The sequence below is a fragment of the Chionomys nivalis genome, chromosome 24 (assembly GCF_950005125.1).
Source record: "Chionomys nivalis chromosome 24, mChiNiv1.1, whole genome shotgun sequence".
Lineage (NCBI taxonomy): Eukaryota > Metazoa > Chordata > Mammalia > Rodentia > Cricetidae > Chionomys > Chionomys nivalis.
In genome coordinates this window covers 9,869,239-9,892,843 of record NC_080109.1, presented here as the reverse complement: position 1 = coordinate 9,892,843, position 23,605 = coordinate 9,869,239, and the positions used below count along the sequence as shown (strand labels likewise).

At 32.8% G+C, this 23,605-nt stretch overlaps 1 protein-coding gene across 1 annotated transcript in view; it reads right to left on the bottom strand.

Annotated features, from left to right (window-relative positions):
* Si (sucrase-isomaltase) overlaps positions 1-23,605 on the bottom strand; it is a 64,080-nt gene that overhangs the window by 23,394 nt on the left and 17,081 nt on the right. Inside the window, exons 13-27 of the mRNA XM_057756722.1 lie at positions 21,666-21,750; positions 20,206-20,323; positions 18,665-18,836; positions 16,003-16,119; positions 14,357-14,511; positions 12,927-13,011; positions 12,269-12,325; positions 10,540-10,664; positions 8,949-9,037; positions 7,019-7,068; positions 6,054-6,224; positions 5,662-5,817; positions 2,571-2,777; positions 2,201-2,355; positions 1,284-1,452 (exon numbers count right to left, since the gene is read on the bottom strand). Coding sequence (XP_057612705.1) covers positions 1,284-1,452; positions 2,201-2,355; positions 2,571-2,777; positions 5,662-5,817; positions 6,054-6,224; positions 7,019-7,068; positions 8,949-9,037; positions 10,540-10,664; positions 12,269-12,325; positions 12,927-13,011; positions 14,357-14,511; positions 16,003-16,119; positions 18,665-18,836; positions 20,206-20,323; positions 21,666-21,750 — 1,911 coding nt within the window. The remainder of the gene's footprint in view (positions 1-1,283; positions 1,453-2,200; positions 2,356-2,570; positions 2,778-5,661; positions 5,818-6,053; positions 6,225-7,018; positions 7,069-8,948; positions 9,038-10,539; positions 10,665-12,268; positions 12,326-12,926; positions 13,012-14,356; positions 14,512-16,002; positions 16,120-18,664; positions 18,837-20,205; positions 20,324-21,665; positions 21,751-23,605) is intronic.

The following is a 23,605-nucleotide window of genomic DNA, read 5'->3' as shown; positions in this document are numbered from 1 at the left end:
CTGGTTAGTTTTTTTTTTTTTTTTTTAGATATCTATTTATTATGTATACAATGTTCTGTCTGTGTGTATGCCTGCAGGCCAGAAGAGGGCACCAGACCCCATTACAGATGGTTGTGAGCCACCATGTGGTTGCTGGGAATTGAACTCAGGACCTTTGGAAGAGCAGGCAATGCTCTTAACCGCTGAGCCATCTCTCCAGCCCCTACTGGTTAGTTTTTATACATGCGGAAAAGTACTATTCAGGTTTCTGAGGTTAGGAAAGACATCAGTAGTCTTGTCCACTACTAGAACTTACATGGTACAATATTGATGCACGTGGCAAGATTTACACATTGGACAATAGCAACAAGCTAGTATATGGAAGTGAGCAGGTGCTGCCCTGATTGGGTTTGAGATCTGCCCACAGGAGCCTTTCAGGCCTAGTATTATAAACATGGTCAAAATCCATGACTAGAAAAGTCTTAGACTCTAGCAGAGAACCTAGAGATATTGCATTTCTAAATGAGCATGCTGTAAAATTGCTTTTCCAATTAATGTTTATATCTATATATTTGAGCTGCTACCAATCCTCGTCATAGAAACTTATCATTCATGGCGGGTGGCTGTGTTTACCGCAGAAATGTATCACTATTCAAGATGGTTATTCTAAGCAACTGTGACTACTCAGTCACAAATAGGACGTCTATATCTCTAACTCCACTTAGAAGACTCAAATCACATTTGAGAAGACAAGGCATAAAAGCTGCAAGGGACAGAATGGAGAAGAGTTCTGTGACATGCTGTCCTCTCGAAAGAACATGCGTGCTACAAACATGAACTCACAGTGACTGCCCTTGTCTGCAAAGGATCCATCTATGGACCAGGTAGGGGATCCCACGTCTGCCACCCTCAGCTGAGAAAGAGTGGCCATTAATGAGGGCCAGGAAGAGAGAATCACTCTTTACAAAAGGCCACTAGTAGGTTCCCCATGCGCCACTAGATGATGTGCATATCCCATGGCCATGTGCATATGGAAAGCACTAATAGGACTCAACCAGATTTTTTTAAAGATATATAAATTAAAAATAAGTTTTAAAAATTGTTCAACAAGTTGTATCTTCTCAACTCTTTTCAAAGATTTATCATAACACTGTTTATAATACAAAAAACCACTGCGCCAGCTCTGTGAATCTCTAGCAACTTTCGCATAGTTTCAATCTTGAACTTTTACCCGGTAAAGGAGTAAACTAGATTCTCCTCCCTCTCTTATCTGCCTCATTAGGTAGTCACAGATTGGTACCTACACCAGGAGGTTGATCTCTTGTGAACATCCCCCAAGTATGCCAGTTCAAATCTCGCTTGAATGCTGTGTGTTCCGCTTCCCCAAAACCATATAGATATTGTGATGGCAAACGGGTAGATATTTGAATGAACTGGTCATTGAAGGCAAATCCAGGCAGGCGAGAATCCCAGCTGAAAATAAAAAGAAACAAGCCTGTCAATGTAAATGTATGCAAAATTAATTAACAATAATGTTAATTCTATCTTTGTGATCCAAAAAAGAGTTCTTTCTCACACCCTTATTACATCCAGGTATCAAATGAATTTACACGATTACTGTAATTTATATTTTCTTTTGACTAAGTTAAAGGCTTAATAAGTAAAATATGTTATGTACTATTGTGTGGAATATAACATAACAGCATCCTGATATCTTTTAAAAGAATTCATAGAGATCTTAAATGCAAATGCTTTTATATTTGATACAATTGGTAAAAACAGGGTGAAATTTTAAATACATTTATTCACCACAATATTAACACAGATGTTTCTCATAGGATTTTCATCAATAAGTATCAGGCTACAGATCTCATATTCTAAATAGTTTTACACATTTGCCTTTTACATTTTGACATTTACAATTTACATTAAAGTACATTTACATAACACATTCCTAATTGTTTATTTTATCAACATTCATTATATATTTTAAGACAAATATGCTATACATAATTATAATACTGAATCTAGTATTTATTAACCAAAGCAATCATACCTATAAAATAAATAAAATTTTAGAAAAATTTTTATATGGTCCTATGAGAGTGTTATTTAAAAGTGTTAGAATTGGAAAAAATATTTAGTATAACTCTAATTGTTACTTTATTGCTCTTTTAAACTAAAAATTTCATCCTTTGTATCAAACAATTTAGTCACTTACATAAGCTTTCCACTGCTTCTCCTTCGAACCTGAATGCCAAAAGGTTTTTCCTTGATTTCAACATCATAGAGTCTATTTTCATAAGAGCTTGTAGGGGTTTCTGGAATGTCAATTGGTACTGGAACTTCATATCTCTTATTCTGGGGATCGTAAATCTATGGCAAAGAAACAGTGACATCGCAGTAGAATTTGTTCCTGCTGCTAATAGAGTTCACGTTTTCAATAATATGTCCAAGAAAAGCATTTAGTAATGTTTTCTGATTCTGCATATCTGCCTTATACTAACATTGCATATGCAGGTTCTAATGAAGGCAAGTAGAACATTAAATTGCTGAGTCTTTGCTAAAAATAAAGTTTATATGAAACTTACCTTAAACTGTAGCATTTCATTTTTGTGATATTTTACTTCCACACGGAGATTGGCGATGGGATTAGATGGAAGCCTTATTCTAGTATTTGCAGGATTCCACTGGAGGTCAGCGGTTATACCCGTTGGCAAATACTGAATTGAAGTTAACAAATATGGGTTGTGGTCCGCCGGAAAGTAGCAGTCAGGTGCCCTGGATGTCAAACCAACCTAAAAGCAATATATGATCAGCATCAGAAAGTGTAAGCACTATGACCTTGAACTTCGAAAATAAATCAGGAAGACCTCACTTGAGCTTAGAAACAATTCATGTGACTCATAACAGAAAATTCTACCAGTCATTTGAGATGTGTTCTAAATTATATCACACATTTACATAATGACTCCAATGTTAGAACAGTAGAAAGATATGATCAAATATTTGCCTTTCAATACAAAATAATATAAATTAATTATGCAATTTTATAGAAATTATGACAATTTTTGCTTGTATTTAATTTTATGCTTATCATGCTGTTATATAATATGATAGTATCTGCAGATACTAATATAGTAGCTTCTTTGGCTCATGTTGAAAGTTGCAGGTGGAATCCCTAACAAGATTTAAAACAGGACTCTAAAAAAAGATATTTTGTCCGTTCTTTGACACAGTAGAAGATACCCAAAAGGAAATTGATAATTACAGCCGTGAACATTAAATAATTTACCACAATTTTTTTCCACATCATCCACAGTTATTAATACATTATCATTTCTGAATAAGCAAGACACTTCATCATATTTGTCTATTTTTCAGAAATTGTACAAAACACCTGAATCTCCTTAAAATAATTTGACACAAGCTAATTACATGGAGATGGTCGTTTTTCCCATCTTCCTTGTATTGGGTATCTTGCAAATATAATGTCAATAGCTCTGATAAACTTTGAAGACAGAACCATATGGAACATCAGACACACTGATTACATTTAAAATGCTGGCAAATCAAGCTCAAGATTCCACTTACAAGAAAAAAAATAAATTCTGTTTTACTTCATCTATTTAGACTTTAGGTGCTTAAAGTATTGGTTCAAAGCAATCCTAACATATGAGTACTGTGCTTCTCATTAGAAATGCAATTTACACAATGGTCACCTTTGGGCAGTTCCAGTCTATGACTCTATTAGAGCTATTTTCCTAAATTTCATTTCAGCTCTCTTGTTCATAGTCATCATCAGAAATGATTTTTTGAGCATGCATATTCTAGTATTAGTAATTTATGGAGGATTGGAGAGATGGATAACCAGTTGAGAGCATTGATGTCTCTTTTGCAACACCTGGGATTGCTTCCCAGTACCATCATGAGGACAGATGACCTTTTGAAATTCTAGTCCCATGCTATCTGACATCCTGCTTTTGCCTTCATATGCACTAAACATATGGGGTATACATACATGTATATGCAAAATGACCCTCTGTGTAAAATTTAAAAAAGTAAACTGAAAAAATAATTCATAAACAGCCTAAATACCTATATGATAAGTATTAATGTTCTTTTGAAGACTTCACATATGCTGAGAAGTGATGAAAATGTATCCTTCAAGAGGTTTAAATGCGTGTTGTGACTTGATCAATGTACTTGAACTTCTATTGGGAATATTAACCTCAATATACCTAAAACAAAAGTTTATCCTCCAAGCCTACTTCTCAACAAAAAGACTTCTCAACCTCTGCAAATACACTTCTTGTTTGCCCAATGGTTTAAACCAATGACCTGAAGTCGATAGTTTTTTTTTTTTTTCACTGCTAAATGAGAAAACAAAAGTTTTTGGCTCTTTGATATTTGTGTGTAAGAATAACCGCTGATTAATTCAAATACTACCACACTAAATTAATTCATTGGCTCTCTGACAGTCCTTTCAACATAGCAACAATGATGGTGGTATTAAAAATGAAATGAATATCTGGCATTTGTAAATCTTAAAAACAACTTCCCTCAGGATAAGACTCATCAGTTAATAGAAGGTCTACCTGATTGATCTAAATTACTTGTTTGCATGTTTTTACGACACAATTTCTTGGTGTCTGGCCTTTTTTCTGTTGATGAAACGTGGCTGGTGGCTAGTCACTCAGTTCTATTGTGCCAGCTGATATTTCTTTCTAAAGTATTACCGCCTATGAAGGTGCATTTCAACCCCTTTTCATGTTTACAAGTTCTTTGTGTTTATTCTCATTTATCTTTGAGATTGTAGCTGTATTTAAAAAAAAAACAAAACAGGATTCAGGATAGATGAATACCACTTGACATGACTCACATTGACTTCAAAATTGTTCCTTCCCTTCAGAATGTTTACAAATAAATAATTGTGGCCTTTTTTTCCCTTTTACCTATCCCTTGCCTAATTATTTCTAATGCTAAGCATTAAGCATTTTTTTTGTTAAACTAAAAGGGAAGGGAGGATTCGTCTAGAAGCAGAAATTATGACTTATTTCACATAAGTAGAAGCCCCTGGAAAGTTGATTGATGATGTTTCCTAGTTTTAGTACTATAACACAAAAATTTTAATTACCTGTTTTAATGGAGTAAATGCTGCCTGCCCTCAAAACTCAAAAAATACTCGAAAAGTAATAAGCGTAGCAAGTGAGATCCCTCTGTCTTGTAGCACAGAGTAAAACACTAAACGCATGGCCGTCACTCTAAGGGTGGCCAAAATAACTGGAGCATTCCGTAGTTTCACATATCCAAGGTTTTATAGGTCAAAATTTTGTTTTTTAAAATACTTGTTACTACTGACAAAATGCCTTGCCAGTTTAGCCAGTCACCTATCAAATTACATTATAAGTCCAACAAAACTGTTTGGTAAGGAAGAAGCTTATCATCCATTCTGCCAGAAAAGTAATCTATCTGTTCACCTTGTCTGTCATCTGCTAAACTATGTCTTTAAAGCAATAATGTATCTAAAGTTTGATCGTCTATCAAATGTGCAAATTTCAAATGTCAAATGATTCATAAATGAACGGCACATATGTTGCTGAATTTAAAATTTATGTGTAAATTTGCCCCTGATAAGTGATATGAAAACCGTGGGTTTGTTCACAAGAAGACAGTTATTACCTCGTTCCATATGCAGCCTCGCTGTTCGCAAACTTCCCGTGTTGGTACGCCTGCATCTGGATAACAACCGAATCTCTCATTCTCTGAGAAAATATGAGTCCAGCTTACTACAAAGTTATTTCCAAGATTAAAGCTGAGATCTGTGATTGAGAGAACCTGTGGAAAAAAACATTAATGATTAATTCTTGACCTTGATGATATGTAAACTTAAAAGGGTGCCAAAGTACAGGATGCCCAGTAAATTTTCAAAATTATTTACTACTCTGATAAATTTTTGGAAGAACAGAAAAGTAAAGAGGGGGAGAAAGGCGTGTGACTTGAGTAGCCAGAGCTTCAAGATGAGTATTAGAGAAGATAGAAGCCTAGCAAACATTTTAAATTGGCCAGTTTACCTTATTGGAAGCATCAAACGTGAAGGCTGCATGAACATTCATTTGCTGCTCAGTTTCTCCTACTCTAACTTCAGTTACAGTGTTGGTCAGCCCAAGGACTTTGATTGTTTTAAATGCGAGGGCCCTGCCATCTTGATATGATGAATGTGTGCAAGTGGCAACCAACTTATCCTGAGGAAAAACAGTACACAATGTTAGCTGTTAATCCCTTCCATACTGACCAGTTTGATGGACAGAATATGGCTGAGTCGTCTGCCGTTGCATCCCACCGGTTACCACCGTGCATGTAACTCATTTTTCGCGCATGCCACAAAACTACTTTTAGAATTAATAATGAAATAGAATATGAGGTCACTGATATATAATGTCTCATGATCTAGCCCTTATATTGATAAGAGATAATTCAAATTCTTTGAAAGAGTAAAGAAATTTAACCTTTGTGTAAAAACTCCTCAGTAATTATTTTAGAAATTTAAATGTGCAAATATTTTTCACTGTTATTGCCAAGTCAACATGAATTATCACTTTGATTGACATTTCAAGACATATGATACAGAAATTATTTTCCAACTTTTGCACAAATTTTATTTTTATTGCCACATAAACATTAATTATCACTGATTGACATATTAAGTATTAAGACATATTAAATACATAGAAACTATTTTCAAAGGGATGTTAAAATAGGATTTAAGAAGTACAAATGATACAATGAACAGTTTCATTATAAATTTAATCTAATACAGCTAATAAAAAGGTTTTCTTTGTTATTAATAAAGTAAAAATATTAGAAAAATAGGTTTTCTTTGTTCATAATGTAATAATTTAAATTTAACAATTCATTCAACTATTTATTTTATCTGAATTTTATTGAAAACTGGAGAGAAACTTAAGCACTTCCCAGAAGTACTCTATAATAAATTATAAACTAGACATTAAAAATACATATATTTTAAAAAACTTACGTTGGAAACTGCAAAGTTGTAATATATATATTCTCCATTTTCTATGGTATCTGAAATTGAAAAATAAGTAGTTATCAGATCAAAGTGAATTAAATTTTGTTTTCTTATTTTACATTCATATAGTGCTTAGTTATTTTATAATTAGAATAGTGAAGCACTGTAAAGAATTCTAGTAAGTGTAAATGCCTGTAATAAGAAGAATAAAGAGAAATAAGCTTAGAAGGAAATCACTTGGGGAGCTCCAAGAGGAATTGAAGTGAAACAATGCATAGTGAATATAACTAAAGTATATCATGTATGTGACTGAAAGCTTCTGAGGACTCAACCTTACACAAAGAATTACAAATGACTAAAGATTGCTGAGAGTGCAAGGAAGGTTTCTCCCATGGAAAGGATACTAATTGGTTATCCTGTATACAATGGTGAACCTTGAAAAACATATATGCAAAGTAAAAAGACACACAATGAGCAGAAGATAAGAACACACACACATACATAAGCATTTATGTACGAAGGTATGTATGAGTGCACAAAAATTAGTGAAAAAAGGAGCCATGATTTTGAAGGAAAGCCAGAAGGGCTATATGGGAGGGATTTGAGGTAGAAAAAAAGAAAAATTTTGAAATTATGATGTAGTTATATCATAATATAAAATTAAAATATAATATACAGGTGTATATTTTTCAAATAAAAAGCAATATATTTTTTGCTATTTCATTTTCTTGTCAATAAAATTGCTAAATATACTATATGATTTAGTTTTGCCATGAGTAGTAAAATACTAGAAATTTAGAAGAAAACAGAACTTATCCTAGTCAGATGTATTACTCGAAGCCTGCAATCCCAGTTCTTAAGAGGCAGAGGTAGAAATAGGAGACTGAGAATATCAGCCAGCCTGGGGTATATGAGACTCTGTCTCCACTAATAAAGCAATAGTAAAGATTATAGAGAGTGATATGTTGTTATAAATTACTATTTCAAGTGGTATTTATACCTTATAATCAAGTATAAGATTATTTTTTCTTATGAAGACCTGATATAGGAAATTCTGTTTCACCTAATTTTATTTATTATTTTTCATTATTTTGGAATATGGAAGAAATGTAGAGAGATACTGAAACCCAATTTTAACCTGTAAATGAACTAACATTTAATGAGAAAAATGTAATAAAGCAATGATACCTGTATCATACATGTGTTAAAAGAATCCTAAGGCATTGTTAGAAGAAAACTGAAGACTAGGACTAGCCAAATTTAATAGAAATTGATGATAATAAAATTTAATGATATTTGAAAAGTAATAAATTCAAATGGAATCTATGTGATTATATTCATAGAAAAATAAAACTATTAGAATAAATAAATCATGGTAATATCAACAGGATTTTAAAGGTTTAATTAAATCTTAAAGCATAAAGTTAACAGACATGATTTACATAGCATAAAAACAGGTTCATGTTTTTTATTTATTATTTAATTTCTGCTTGTACTAAATTCTCAAACAGTAAACTAAAGGATTCTGAATAATGTAAAAGGATGTTTTTTATCCTTAAATTATTTGACATTGACATTAATTAACTACATCTGAAATTATTGGTTTTATTTTCATTTTAATTAATAAAACTTTATCTTTAAAGATTACAATGAGTTATCCAAAATATTCAAAGACATGATACAATTTCTACACTGAAAATTTGGCAAACTGCATCAAATTAAAAGTATTAATATCACATAGAAATCACATGAATTTATCAAAGATGTTCTACAATGCCCCAATTCAGAACGTTGATAGGTTAACCACTTATACTGCCTACAAATCAAATAGTGATGTCAAATCTCATAAAGAAACATAAAAACATCATTAGGAATGAACTCGGTATGAATTAAGGTGATTCACCAAGTCATCAGAATAGATGACAATGAGACTTACTCTTAGTTTCACCGTCATCCCAGAAGAAATCACCTACTGCTCCTCCGTTATCATTTAAGGCAACAATAAGGCCTAGAGGATTCTGACGACTGCAGGTAAAATGAGGTTTGTATAGAATTAAAAATAACTTTGAAATCAAATTATAACATAACAAATACATTTCAACTGAAGAATTTTTGGTTGTTGATTAACATAAGAGCACTGACATCTATCTATTTTGCATGTATAATTTTTGATGCAAATATACGATTATGAGTAAAAACATACTTCATTCACATGTAAACAAACAAAAGCGTACTATGTAATTATGATGATATATAATCACCGAAGGATATGACAACTGCCAACTCTAAACAATGTAGCATTCCAACTAAAACTAAAAAATTTATGTGTTTGATGAATGTTCAATTTAGGGTTCTGGAAGGATTGCTCAGTTTCAAACACACACTTGCTATTCGCAAGGACCCCTGTTTGGTCACCAGTACCCCTATCTAGGGGAGCCACAAGAACTGTGACTTTGTCATCAGAAAACCACACCCTCTTCAGGTCTCTGTGTGGTCTACTCTGCACACATATGTTGCATATACTTACAAACAAGCATGTATGCACTCAAATAAAATTTAAAAGTAAATAATGAAGCTCGTTTCAATCAATGTAACCTTAAAACACATTAATTTTCCTGCAGATATGAAAATATAGCTGTGCTGGTTAAGTTTATGCCCACCTAACACTGGCTAGAGTCATCTGATAGGAGGGAACTCAATTGAGAAAATAACCGTAATGATTCTGCCATAGGCTCGCTCGAAAGCATTTTATTATTATTTAGATGGGATGGCAAAGTCTCTTGTGCATGGAGCCATCCCTGGGTTGGTGATCTTGAGTTCTATAAGAAGACTTAAGAAGCCATGGAGAGCAGGCCTGTAAACAGCTCCTGTTTATGGCTTATGCATTAGCTTCTCCCTCCAGTTTTCAACCCCGCTTGACCTGTGCTGATTTACCCCAGTAGTGGACTACAGTGTGGAAATGTAAGTCAAATATGCCCTTCCCTCCCCAACTTGCTTTTGTTCATGGTGTTTCATCACAGCAATAGTAAACCTAACTAAAACAGTGGTAGTTTTAAATGTTAAAAGAAGTGTGTAATAATTTCAAATGTGAGCTCGGTTAGAATGGAAGTGAATCATGAGATCAATTACATATCTTTTTCATGGTGTATCACCATAAGATGCTGCTTCTGAGGCTATAGGGTCCTGGCAACTGTTCTAAACAGAATATGTTACAAACATTCCCTAAAGTTTGAGTTTCTTGTTGAGGAAGTTCTGGATGATGACTGATTTTTGAGAACACAGTCATGAAACAGTTGCAAAAATAATCAATTTCAGGAAACCAAACTCTGAAACTGCTAACATAAGTGATGTACTCACTTGTATTTTCTCAATAAATAGTTCGAGAAAATAGAGACCAGACACTTAAGCTATAAACTTATAAAAATGTGAATCGGTGCATACATAAACCTTGTAGTCTAGGATACCAGACATACACAAGAAATAAAGCATCAGGAGTCCTAAGGTTATGCAATGGTCCTTCACTTTACCTTGCTGCTGTTGTTACATTGGGTTCCTGGGTTGGGATGACATAACCTCCTCTAAGATGCAATCCTATCTTATCTGCTGGAAGGTACATTTCAACTCTTTCTTTTCTCCATGGCTTTTTTTCACCCTATAGTTAAAGAATAAACAGTATTTTTTATTGCTAATGTATGTTTTAAATCCTGCTTCATAACGATTGTAATTTATACATTTTATTTACTTATCATGCATTCATTTATTATTATGGGGAGAAAATAATTTTCATTCAGTTTTCAGTGCATATAAAAATAAGTTCATTTTCTTCTGAAATATAAAATAAGATATAGAGAAATTTTTCCTGCCTACAATAATTAACCATTATACCTTTATTTTCTACTCTCTTTTAAAGTTATCGTGCTTCTAGTAATCATGCTTCATCATTCAGACTGGCATCTATAATTTAGAGAGAATGTGTGGCATTTGTCTTCAGTGTGGCTCCTTCATTCAGAAGATCACCCTGTAGTCCTACCCATTAATCTGAAGAAGACAGGATTCACTCTTTGATGTGTGAATAATGATATGTTGTAGATATACCACATTTTCTTCATGTATTCTTCCACTAGTGAGCATATATTTTGAAACATTCCTGACTCTGCTATGTATACCTTCCAAAGCAACATAATTGGATAATAAGACAAGTCTATCAGAAGATTTTAGAGGAGCTTCTGTGTGATTTTACAGAAGGGAAAATAGAAGGAGGTTTTGGAAAAGATAACAGAACACAATTTGTAAGTAATAAATGGGTACTGTTTTTCTATTCCAGAGTAGTATACGTATCATCCAAAAGAAGGATCAGAATTATAAATTTACCATTTCACAGCAATAACAATCATTAACAGGAGATGTCAAAGGCAGTACACAGCAAGTAACAAATGGTAAGGGAGTGGAAATGGCATTGGTCTGACCAGTATCGAATGGACAAAATCAATGAAATATTATACTTAACTAATACATGCATATATTTTTTGATATTTCAAGTAAAATTTCATGTAAAGTACTTGAGATGCAAGGAACTTATTTGTTCATTGCACATTGCATATTTGCATTAAGTTATTATGTCACACCATAAATATATGTAATTAAAATAATAAAGACGTAAATAACAGAAAAGTGATACTCACAATATAATGCTTTTTTGCGTTTAGAAAGTTTCTTCAAATGTTGTTTAAACAAAAGTCCTCATCAATCAAACAAATATGGGAAATATAGTCACTTTAAAAGTAAATATTTCTAAAGCTGAAGATGTCTTAGGAACACCCACTTCCGAAAAATAAATAAAAGAATTGTATAGATGAATTTGTGGATGCTATTATTTTGGCTTTTCTAGTTGACCATAGAAACATTTACAATGATTTGATTTTTTTCTTTTATTTCAAACCATGTAAGCCTTTCTCAATTCTTCTGGCAAGAAGGCAAATGTAAATTAGGAGAGCAGAATTAAATAAGTTTCCATAATACTACTTTAATTACATTTAAACAAAAAATGTATTCGTCTGATAAAATATAGCTTCATATCAAAAACCTGACTCATGTATAATGGAGAGTAACAGTACATCAATTTTTAGAAAGATCTAGAATTCAGAAACATTTTTATAATACTCTGGGAACTCCCCAAAATAGATGCAGATACACTGTGTGTGTGGAAATGTGCAGGAGTGCTATATATATATAAATATATATATTTAGGATACTCACTGTTTCAAAATCATACCAGGTAGCATCAGGAATGTATGCACTCACAGATTCTGCTCCCTAAAGTAAAGAAAATCAATGTAAATATACAATATATAGTACTATATACAAGATATTATGCACATTTTTGAAATTCAAATTTTTAAGAATCTTATAAAGTATTGTTTTAGATTTTCTATAAACAACATGATTGCTGTGATATAAAATGCTCATTTCTAAATAGATACATGGACTCCAGATCTTAGAAATGGGAGACACATAAATCTTGCTCCACTTTTTCGTTTTACATATTCTTAAGGTCAGTTGCTTTACATGGCTATTTTACTTAGAACTTAGCAACGCTGCAATGTGTTCATGTCTCCCTAAGTATAAGCTAATTAACATTAGGATAAGCTTTGAGGCAATGCAATAAATATAAACTCTTCAATATAAAGCTGATTACACACACACCCTTGCTACATTCTTTATTACATATTTTATAAGGTTTAAATAACTTCGTAAGTGTCAAAATCTTTTGACATTTTAAATTTCAGTGAGAGACTGTGAGCTTGAAACAGTTCAATGAGTAATAAGTGTTATTCAGATTTATCATAAAATTGGAAAGATTGTGCTATGCAAAAGTGTCTTTCAGCAATAAATGTAATACATGTATGAGACCTACCTCTCTCAAAACAGGGGTGATAAGTAGTGCATGGCCCCAGAGAAATTCGAGGTCCTCAATCCAGCTGTTTGGGTCTTCATAAAATCTAAGAACAATGATAACATTCAAGATATACTATTATGAAGCAAAAAGCTAAATTAATTATTTATGTTTTTATTTCTTCCCTGAGAATCATCATTTTAAATTTGTTAAATTTGTCATTCTTAAGCAATAATTCTAATGTAGTTCATACAACATACAATAAGAAAGACAGACAAAGAGGAAAGGAGGGGGAGGAAAGAGAAAAAGGAATGGTAGGCATGAGCCAGTTTAACACTCAAAAAGCCCAAGAAGTCTACCACAGATATATGGCAACTTTTAATATTTAATAAACAATTTGCTTTTTATTTTCTTATAAGTAAAATTTATAAAATTCTAGAATTATTTCATAATCTTTCAATATTTTTACCAAACAATTTAATATGGATTTATAAGAAACATTAGGTCATTTCCTAAGAAACGTTATATTTGTTCATACAAACATGTAGACAATGTACATTTTTATAATTATACCATATTATTGCTTTGCATTTAGGTGATTTTTTACAGTGCATGATTGTTACATTTTCAGTAATTTTTTGTTAAATATTTCTGGTATTCCTAATGCATTTTTATGTCGTTTCCATTACAAGTTCTGCTAAATTATGTCATTTGTAGCTTATTCTTGTCTACCCAGAATATTAATTATATTTATCACAAACAAGGCATATATCTAAAAAGTTTCTATACATTTAGAAAAATGATCGTAGATCCACATTGCACCTTGATTTATTTCTGTTAGTGTTTTATTATGTGTTCAAATGTACTTTTTTTTACTATGATTTATGTGTCTTTAGGTGTCTGTGTTTTTAATAAATGTGTGTAATGAATGTGTGTGTTATGATACGTGCGTGGTAGCATGCATAAATGTGCATGTATGTGTTACATTGTATGCTTGTGTTGTGTTTATGACATGGGTAAATCATGTGTGTATATGTAGTAGGTGTATGTGGATATGCTATGATGTGTGTATTGCTGTGTGGGTGTATGCACGTGTGTGCAATGTATGTGTGTGTGGTTCATGCGTGTGAGTTTGAAAGTGCACATGCTCATTCTCACAAGGAGAGATGAGAGAAATTTGTCTTCCTTTTTGCCTTGATCAAGGTACCCCCTGAACTGAACTCACCCTCTAGGATAGGCTAGGCTGGCAGGCCAGCTAGTTCTTGGAGAATCACCTCTTTCTGTGAACCCTAATAATGTGGTTCCTTTCAAAAGCAGTCATCTCTAGCTTTTTGCATAGGTGCTGGGGATTAGAACTTTATTCCCTATTTGCTGAGTGAGGTCTCTAACCATCTGAGTTCGCTTTCCAATCCCCTTAAATCACATTCTCACTTATAATTCCCACTACTCACTCATAAAGGAATGGCCTTGCAACTGTCTCTCCAAACACGTGGGCTCTATAGAACAGAGTGTAGAGGTAAGGAAGTAGGGTGTAGCGAATGGTCAGGTAGTGCCTTGCTGACTTTACCAAAAGAGAGTCTTGTCCAAAAACTGCAGGATCCTGCTCCTGTACGATGTATCAAAAAAACATTAAAATGAGAAATGAAAATGAAAATAAACATTTCAAATTGAACCATTTTGATTATTGTTTAAAGCAAATTGTTTATATGTGAGCTCCTCTATGAAAATTTAAATGCATTCCTATTATATTATAACCTCTTTATGACTGGATGTTTCAGGGTTTGTATCCTCATTTATATTTTAATTAAACTCTATTTCAAAGTATACATTTCTCATTTAAAATTATTTTTTAAAAAGGTGAAAAATGACCAAATAGAAACTTCCAAATTCTTCATTCTTTTATGATGTTTTCCACTTTTCTTGTTCTCTAAACCTTAGTCAAATAATCTGTGGTTTGTTCCAATTATAACGGCATGCCTAAAATTTAATTTGTACTCAGCTACATGGCATACTTTTACAAATAGGATGTATATAACCTATTCAAGCACAGGATTTACTAAAGAATTCTGTCCTTTCTATAGCTACTGAATTCAGACAGGGCAGAAAACACCTTCAGGTACAGAACCACATGGAACAAAGTTTCCAGGACACTTAGAAAACTTCAGCTTTACTCTCCTGAGACCAAATGATGGTCTTACCTAGAAAATACCTGCGTCTCTGTGCCAAGGAGGACCACAATAATAAAACTTGCTTACATTTTCCTACATGGTTACAGAATTTACTGAGGTTTCCCCACAAATTTACAGTGACATCACCCTTACTGTTACTAATCCCAGCCAAATAATACACAGTGGCGTTGGGGTGACTGACCATTTGGGAAGATTCAAGGCTCTTCCAGGGGTCCTGTTTACCTTAATATCTTTCCCAATGACCTAGCAGAGCCTGTTAGAACCCAGCTGCTCTATGGTTTTCCCTCTAAGATTGCCACTCTACTGTCAGCTTCATGAGGACCAGACTTAAAACAGTAGATCTGTTAGGAATCTCCGTTGTACCATTTTGCCTTTGTTCTGGTAAGTTTCCTTATAGCACGAGCTGTACAGTTGATGCTTCCCAGACAGATGGAACTAAGATTTTGTATGATAGCAACATGTGAACACCGATACTGTATTGTTTTTAAATTACATGTTCTTAGCTGGCTTGAAGATTCAAATTATAAGTGTCTTGAATTTTCTGCCTTCCATATATATATATGGAAAGCAGTTAGGACTCTTGCTTAGAATGTTATTTTTTCTTATAAAATAAACTGAAATGTCCACTATTAAAATCTAAGACAAAAATATGGCATCACTACATTTTGCTTGGTGATTGCTCTCATTTGTTGACTTTTACACATAAAATATATTGATGTTGAGAAATGAATTTCAAATATTTATTTATAAAACATATTACATACTTTTTTCTTACCACATTATACTGATGAAAGGACATTGTTTAAAAGAACAGTTGTGGTCAATGATGATTGGTAAAAGGTCTGATTGCACTAAATGTCACAGTTAGATTGGTTTGTTTGAGAACATGACAAACGAGTGTCACTTACCCTATAGCCATCAGCATTGTGGTTTCTAGAAAATGGATAAAAGGCTCCAAGTTGCATCCATCTTCTGCAGAGTTCTTCTGTAGTATCAGCCGCAAATCCACAGATGTCTGCTCCAACCTAAAGAAGTGCGTCTCTTATTCAGTGTTGACATTCAGCTTTGCCTACTACATCCCAGGGTATGCACCAACTGATTGGTTTTGCTTGTCTGCTCATTCTACTGTTTTCAAACGCATCCTCTGAACTGACTTTCTCTCCATGTTTGATCCTCCTTTATATCTATTCACATTATTTTTATTCTCTGCTTCCCACCACCTCCCTCCGTCCTTCACCTCTCCACTCGAAATCCTGTGCTAATTTTCAGAGCTCTTCTTCTTGGCCAGGCTTATTTTTTATCACTGATTTACATAAAATGTGTCTCACTAATGTTTAACTTTAATTTATTTGGTTTCTGTTTAGGTTAAGATCTTTTGAAGTATTCATGTATGTGGAGGTTTTTCTTTTAGTATTGCTTGTCAAACACACTTTCCAAAGTTCTCTATTCTTGTTTTCTATAGATTTACCCTGGACATTATAAATTCAGTATTAATCATTTATAATTAAATAAAGTGAAACTATAATTTCCTAGTATGTTGGTTGCTTTCTACTCTTAATCATTAAGATATTATTTGATTAGCAAAATCTAAATCCAATTTATATACATTTATCTGTCAATTGCATATACTATGTTCTGTCTGAGATATTATTCTTCTAACATGTTATAAACTAAACTCTTACAATTTCTTCCAAAATGATTAAAGTTGACCTTAATCACATTTTTATCTACTTTATATTGATTTTTTACAGAATATGTAAGAAATAGCATGGTGTTATTTTTTTCAAATGTATAATTAATCATCTGTAGGAATATTTGATACTTTCCTAATATAGCTACAGTTTGTGGGTCTTTTAGAAGGTATGTATATATATATATATATATATATATATATATATATATATATGAATCGGTGCCATTTTTTTAAAAAGAGTAAGCCTGATTGAAAACCCACAGACCATATTCAATGTGTTCATGATGCTTTCTTTATCTGACAGAGCAAAATCATGTATAGTGAGTTTGGATTTCAATTTGGGAAAAGTTTGTGTGTCTAGTATAGCACATATTTACAAATGTGCTCTCACTTTTCAATTTATTTAGTAATTTTTTACAATTTCTGACCTTTATAGATTTTAACAGGAAGGAGAGAGAAGGCAAAAAGAGAAGGTAGAAATGGGAATACATGTGCGATACATTCTTCAGAAGAGGAAGGAGGCCCACAAGATAGACTGAGATCGAAAACCCAGGACAGAGGGAATTGCCCATGCAGTCCCACTTCTGCCTCAGGGGTGATTGGTAGATAATTATTGAGGGAGAGTTAGTTTTCTTCAGGGATGTTACTGGTGACAGCTTCTCTGTGCTTCCGTAGATTGCCCTATACCAACATAGATGTTGGCTGCACTAAATAGACTTGATATGTTTTAAAAATACAAAGAAAAGTTGCAGGTGATAGAGGAGGAAGTGGAGGGAAAGGAATAGAAAGTGGATTTGACCAAAAGACATTATAGGCAGATATGAAATTTTCAAATGATAAAAAAAAGATGGGGGTCAGGGAAGAATAGGTGGAACAATGAGGAAGAATGAATAAGAGCAAACTAGAGTGAGATATATAAAAATTTAATAAAAATAACTCAAAATTAATGTCTTCTATTGTTAATATCAGTGTTTTTAATTTAAGAAATATTTTTTCTGTTTAAATTTTATTTAAATAACACATGCTTTAAATTAATAATTGTTCGAATTTTTAACAATCTCTTTTGCATATTTTATTATATTTCACTTTGCTTCATTGAAATAACCTGTCTTTCATTACTACACATTTTAAGTTAATTGCTTTCTTTTCCTATACTTAAATTCATGCATTAATTAGAATTTGAACTATTTGTGTCTTTGATTTTTGTTTTTATTTGCCTACATCTTTTTGCTCCATTTTATTTACTTTTACTTTTCAAGACAAACATCTTACTGTGTAGTCCAGTTTTTCAAGGTACTTGATATTCAAAAGTATAATCTGATCTTATCTATAGCTTCCCTAAAGCTGAAATGGCAGGCATGCCCACTATGCTCACCTATGTTGGTTTTGATTTAGTATTTAAGGCTATAAGATTTCCTTATAGCTGAAAACAAACAAGAATTCATTTAGAAATACCAAATTACTAACATTTAGAAGATAGTTGACTTTTCTTCCTTTTCTTAAATTCACATTGGTTTTGGCTGAATTTATATATATATATATATATATATATATATATATATATATATATATATATGATAATGTATTTCTTACCTTATAAATTCAATATTGTGTGTGGAAACTATTTTGTTTCATTGGGTTTGGGGTGTTCATTTTATTCGTGTATATGAAAGCAAACTAAAAAAATCTTTAGACATACACATTATATATTTTTGATGGCTTTATATAATCTTGACTTTCTGAATTTTATGCTAATTTTGTAGATTTAGTTTCAGACTTTTCATAGTTCATATTTATAATTTACTGTATTTTCTCTATGTTAAAACTTTTGAACATTGCTTTGTCCTTATCTTTTGACTAGTATTAAACCGTCTTACCAAAGGCATGCCGAATATACCGAACTCCAGCATTCCAGTGATGGACCATTCCATCTGCTCCCATGAGGCAGTATTGTCTCCGAGCCAGTGAGCAGCATGCCTTCCAGAGCCGGCAAATGTTGACCGGGTGAGGATGAAACTTCTCTTACCAGGAAAAACTCTTTCCACAGCCCTAAAAATATAACCCAGTTAAAACGTGTTATTCCAAAAACATATTTGAGTTCATTAACTTAAAAAACATGTCTTTCAGATATATATTTGATTATTTTACACAAGGTATAATATTTAGAATATTTTATAAAATTTTTAGCCTCAGTTTTGCATTTAGGTACCACCATGCAGCTCAATTAAATAAATTCTGATCAAACACATAAGAAGGACATCTTTGAAAAAGACAATTTTCTCTCAAAGGAAAATTATCAGAAACAAACAAAAAAACTAAAAGTACTTCAAAGTATGATGTCAATCAGACTCACTTTATATGCCTTTTGTACATTATAAGCTCTATTATATTAAACCATAAGATATGGCTGTTTTATTCCTCCAATAATTTACTTTCACGATGCATTTAGGCTTTATTAATTTATTTTTGAATGTTATTAATTAAAATAGAATTATGGTCGGGCGGTGGTGGTGCACGCTTTTAATCCCAGCACTCGGGAGGCAGAGGCAAGCAGATCTCTGAGAGTTCGAGACCAGCCTGGTCTACAAGAGCTGGTTCCAGGACAGGCTCCAAAACCACAAAACCACAGAGAAAAAAAAAAAAAGAAAATAGAATTATGATGTTTCCCTCCTATTGTTTCTCCTTCCAGCCAGTACCATACTTTGTCCTCTACCCTCAAGTTAATAAAACATTTTTCTTTTATTATTATTCTTACATGTGGGTGTGCACAAAGAGGAGTTTGAACATTATAATGAAAATATAAAAAAGTATTGGTACATTGTATGAGTTGCCACCAGCAAAGCATTAACACTTGAGCACTTACTTACACTTGCAAATATACTGACACTGTGGTCTGAGTGTTATCAGTTACTGGTCTGTCGAACCTCATACAGAAGTAAGGAACAGGAATTCAATGCGCGCCGGTTGCCTGGTTCTGTTTAGTGCCATGTTTCTTATTCTATCATGCTCTACTGCTTAGAAACTAAGTGAACTGAAACACTTAATTTTGGCGACTGAAGAGCAGTTATTGCATCACCATTTTCTTAAGCCACTTGAGAATGTCACGATTACTAAAAGTCCAAAACTTTATTACTGTTTTCCATAAAAAGTAAACAGAGCAAAATTTTAAAGGAAACTTCTATGAATTAATCCAATCTTTTCTCTATACATATATTATGTGAATCTTGACAACTTACAAATATTGATAACATCTATCTTAGTAAAAGAGAAGGATATTTTAATACCATGGAATTTTACCATAATTTTTTTTTTAATTTCTTACTCTTGAAACTTTCTATCTAAATTGCTGGACTTCCAGAAACACACAAATAAGCAAAACATAATGAGTTATTGCATTTCTTCAGGGAATTTCACTTACTTCTCTGTGGCTATAGCCATGCTGTACCCATACAGGCTGTGGACATCATACTGTTTCCCCCAGTTCTGCACAGCATCCATGCAGAGGGTTTTGGAATACAAAAGTTTGTCAAGAATATCTTTGAGAAAATAACATAAAAAATTCTTGTGAGTTATTTTAGGATGGCATTTGTATCTTTATTTTCTAACATATTCTCCCATACATGATCAAAAATAGCAGAAGACTACATTTAGTTAAACAATATCCAATTATGTTCATGCATTTTATTCCTGTAGAGACTGGGAAATGATTTTTGCTGCAATAAGTGTAAATACTTTACACATTAATTACCTTTCATGCAATTTAGTTTAACTAAATAATCTTTTACGGTTTTAATAATAAATAAATCCATGAGAAAGATTCATTGGATGTACACACATATAGAATTTCTGCAAATACTAATTTTTTGTCATTTATACTACAGATGTTGACTTAAACGTGAGTTTGGTTAGGAACTGGGGAGGTGAGTCAGGAAACAAAGTGCTCAGCACACATGAGTACCTAAGTTCAAATCTCCAGCACCCACATGCAAGGTACACATGAGGATGAGCTGTCCACCTAGCACTGAGGTGTAGACACAGTTGGCTCTGCAGAACTCTCTCTCTTTCTCTCTCTCTCTCTCTCTCTCTCTCTCTCTCTCTCTCTCTCTCTCTCTCTCTCTCTCTCTCTCTCTCTCTCTCTGTCTTCTAGCCAACCAGTGATATCTAGCTGTATTGAAGAAATTCTGTCTCAAAATGTGTTTTGAGGAAGTTTGGCTCAATAAATAAAAAGGCTTTTTCTGAAAATTTGGGTTCTGGGATTTAAAGCTGAGCACCCACATAGCAAGCTATGTATATATATATATAGTGCAGATCTGTAGCTCAGTGAGTCGGAGCAAGAGTTATTAGGGTATGTGGGAAAATGTGAGTCCTAATTTCAAAGAGAAACCTTTCCTCAGTGGGACAGACAATGGGTGATAGGAGAGTAAAGCAGAAATCTTTCCAGTTGGATATGTGCTCATGAACATCTATGCAAACATTCATGTAAACCTAATAATAAGTACAATTTACAAAATATGATGCAGAATGATAGATGAAGGAATTAGAATCTTATTTTCCATATGCTTCATGTGGAAATATACAAACATGTACATATACATAAAACACAAAGAATCAAGTTAAATAAGGTAGAAAAGAATAAACAAGACCCTAGGCATTTTATCTGTAACTTGAAAACTTGTATACATTCAAACAATATATACAGAAATAAGTATTATAGCAATGTAATCACAACTTGTTATATTTGACAAAGGAAAAGAAAAATCAGTGACTTTAGGATTCAAAAATTTAACAGTTTATGATTTAGAAATATATTTTAGAATTTGTTGGTTAACAAAAGCTTTGTCTTAACTATGGGTAATTAGGTAAGAAAATGGAACTTACCCGGAGTAAAAGGAGGATAATTTAATTCATTGACAGCGCAGCCTTTCAGAGAACCTTGAATAAAACTGGAAACTTCATTCATGTCCTAAGTGGATAGAAAAGGAAAAATAACATCAGTTAAAAATGAATAATAGCAGATTTTTTATGCTATTTAAAAAGACATCGTTAAAATTGTTCATCTCCTTGATTATATACATACATCTATGTGTATTTCTATATGTGTATGTATGGCATATATGAAATATTACATGACAGACCTAAATGTGTAAATGCTAGGACAGGAACCTTAGACTGGAAAAAAGGATTTTAAATATTAAAATACCTCTCATTTTACAGATCTATACATCTACACAAAGTACACCGTGCCTTCAATAAACAACTTTCAGAGAGTTGTTTCAATCTTCTCGTTGTGACTTATTTAAACCCTTTCCCAGCGAATTCATTCTTATACATATTTGACTTTGATGGGCAGTTATGTAGATTCCATCATGCACTCAGCTTATTGCCGATACCCATATTCACTTAGTCCACAGCTTGCAATCTATCATAAACAAAGGAAGCATGGGATTGTAGGAGCATCACAAAAAACCTAAAGAATTTCGAAGGAGCCTTAAGTTATCTTAATTTTCTTCTAAGAAAGTGTTAATCACATTTATTTTTGAAAATGTGTTGAGGAATTATTTTAAGGCGTCTATGATGTGATATTGTTGCTTGTCAATTGGATTACACTTGTAGTTAACAAAAGCGCAAGCAGCTCAATACAGCTGAGAGGAACTTTTCCTAATTACGCTGTTTGAAGTAATTTAATTAAGATCCACCTTAAATCTGGGCCACACAGCTGATGGCAACCAAACCTTGTCACTAAAGTATCGCATAATTGCTTTCTAATAAACACTGTTTTCTGAATGGTAGTAAGAAATTACTGACTTGGAGACAAGTGAGAAAATGAACCAAAAACACATCCTAGATATTTGAGTATTTTTTCTGCTGAGCAAGTATAAACAGTTTGACCTCATAGAATTATAATAAACATTCCCTATACCCTTTTTCTATGGAAGTCTGTACAGGAATCCTGACATCACAGACGACTTCCCCGGTTTGTCCTCCTCAAACGAACTTATACATGGATAAATCAAGTATGTTTTAAAAAATTAACTTCTGGTTAGGTAAATTAATGACTAACTAATTATTTATACAGTGAGCTCATTAAGATGGTAACAGACCTAGACAACCAAGGAAAACCCATGTACAATATCTATTGCTCTACAGAGCTGTTATGCTTTTCCTAAACCTGTGTTTCATGTGTGTGTGTGTTCTGGCTTATGAGAAGTTTATTCTAAAACTAGTGTTTAGAATGTATTATTGTCCTCCAGTAAAGTTAGAGTCACAATAAACACAGATTTACTTTGACTTTCATCTGACTGACCTGTAAATGACTGAGCTGTGATTAAATAAAATCAGGAAAACAAGCAAACGATAATTATCCCAAGAATTTTCCAAACATTATAATTTTCTTAATGAATTCATAAATGTATAAATAATCTAGGAATTAAAATTTAATTGCTTTGAAATAAAATACAGGTCACTGCAATTTTAGATTGTTCTTGTCCTTCACTTACTGGAAGGGAAGCCTCCTAAGGTGGGCACTAGTGGTACATGGTGCTGGTAATTTTCATATGTGCTTTGAAATTGTACTATTTTTATTAGGTCTGTCTTCAAATCAATCTACTCAGATAAAAAATGATAGACCAAAAAGATGTAACTCCTTATATAAAAATTAATTTTTTTCTTCAAAGTCCATTAGTTGGGAAGAAAAAATCTTTGTTTCCTTTCTTCTACATGAATAGTGTTTGTGTTTTATAAAGTGATAGAAAATGCTTACATTTTATTTAGAATACATTCTATATAGAGATATATAATGCGTGTGTGTGTTTATGGAT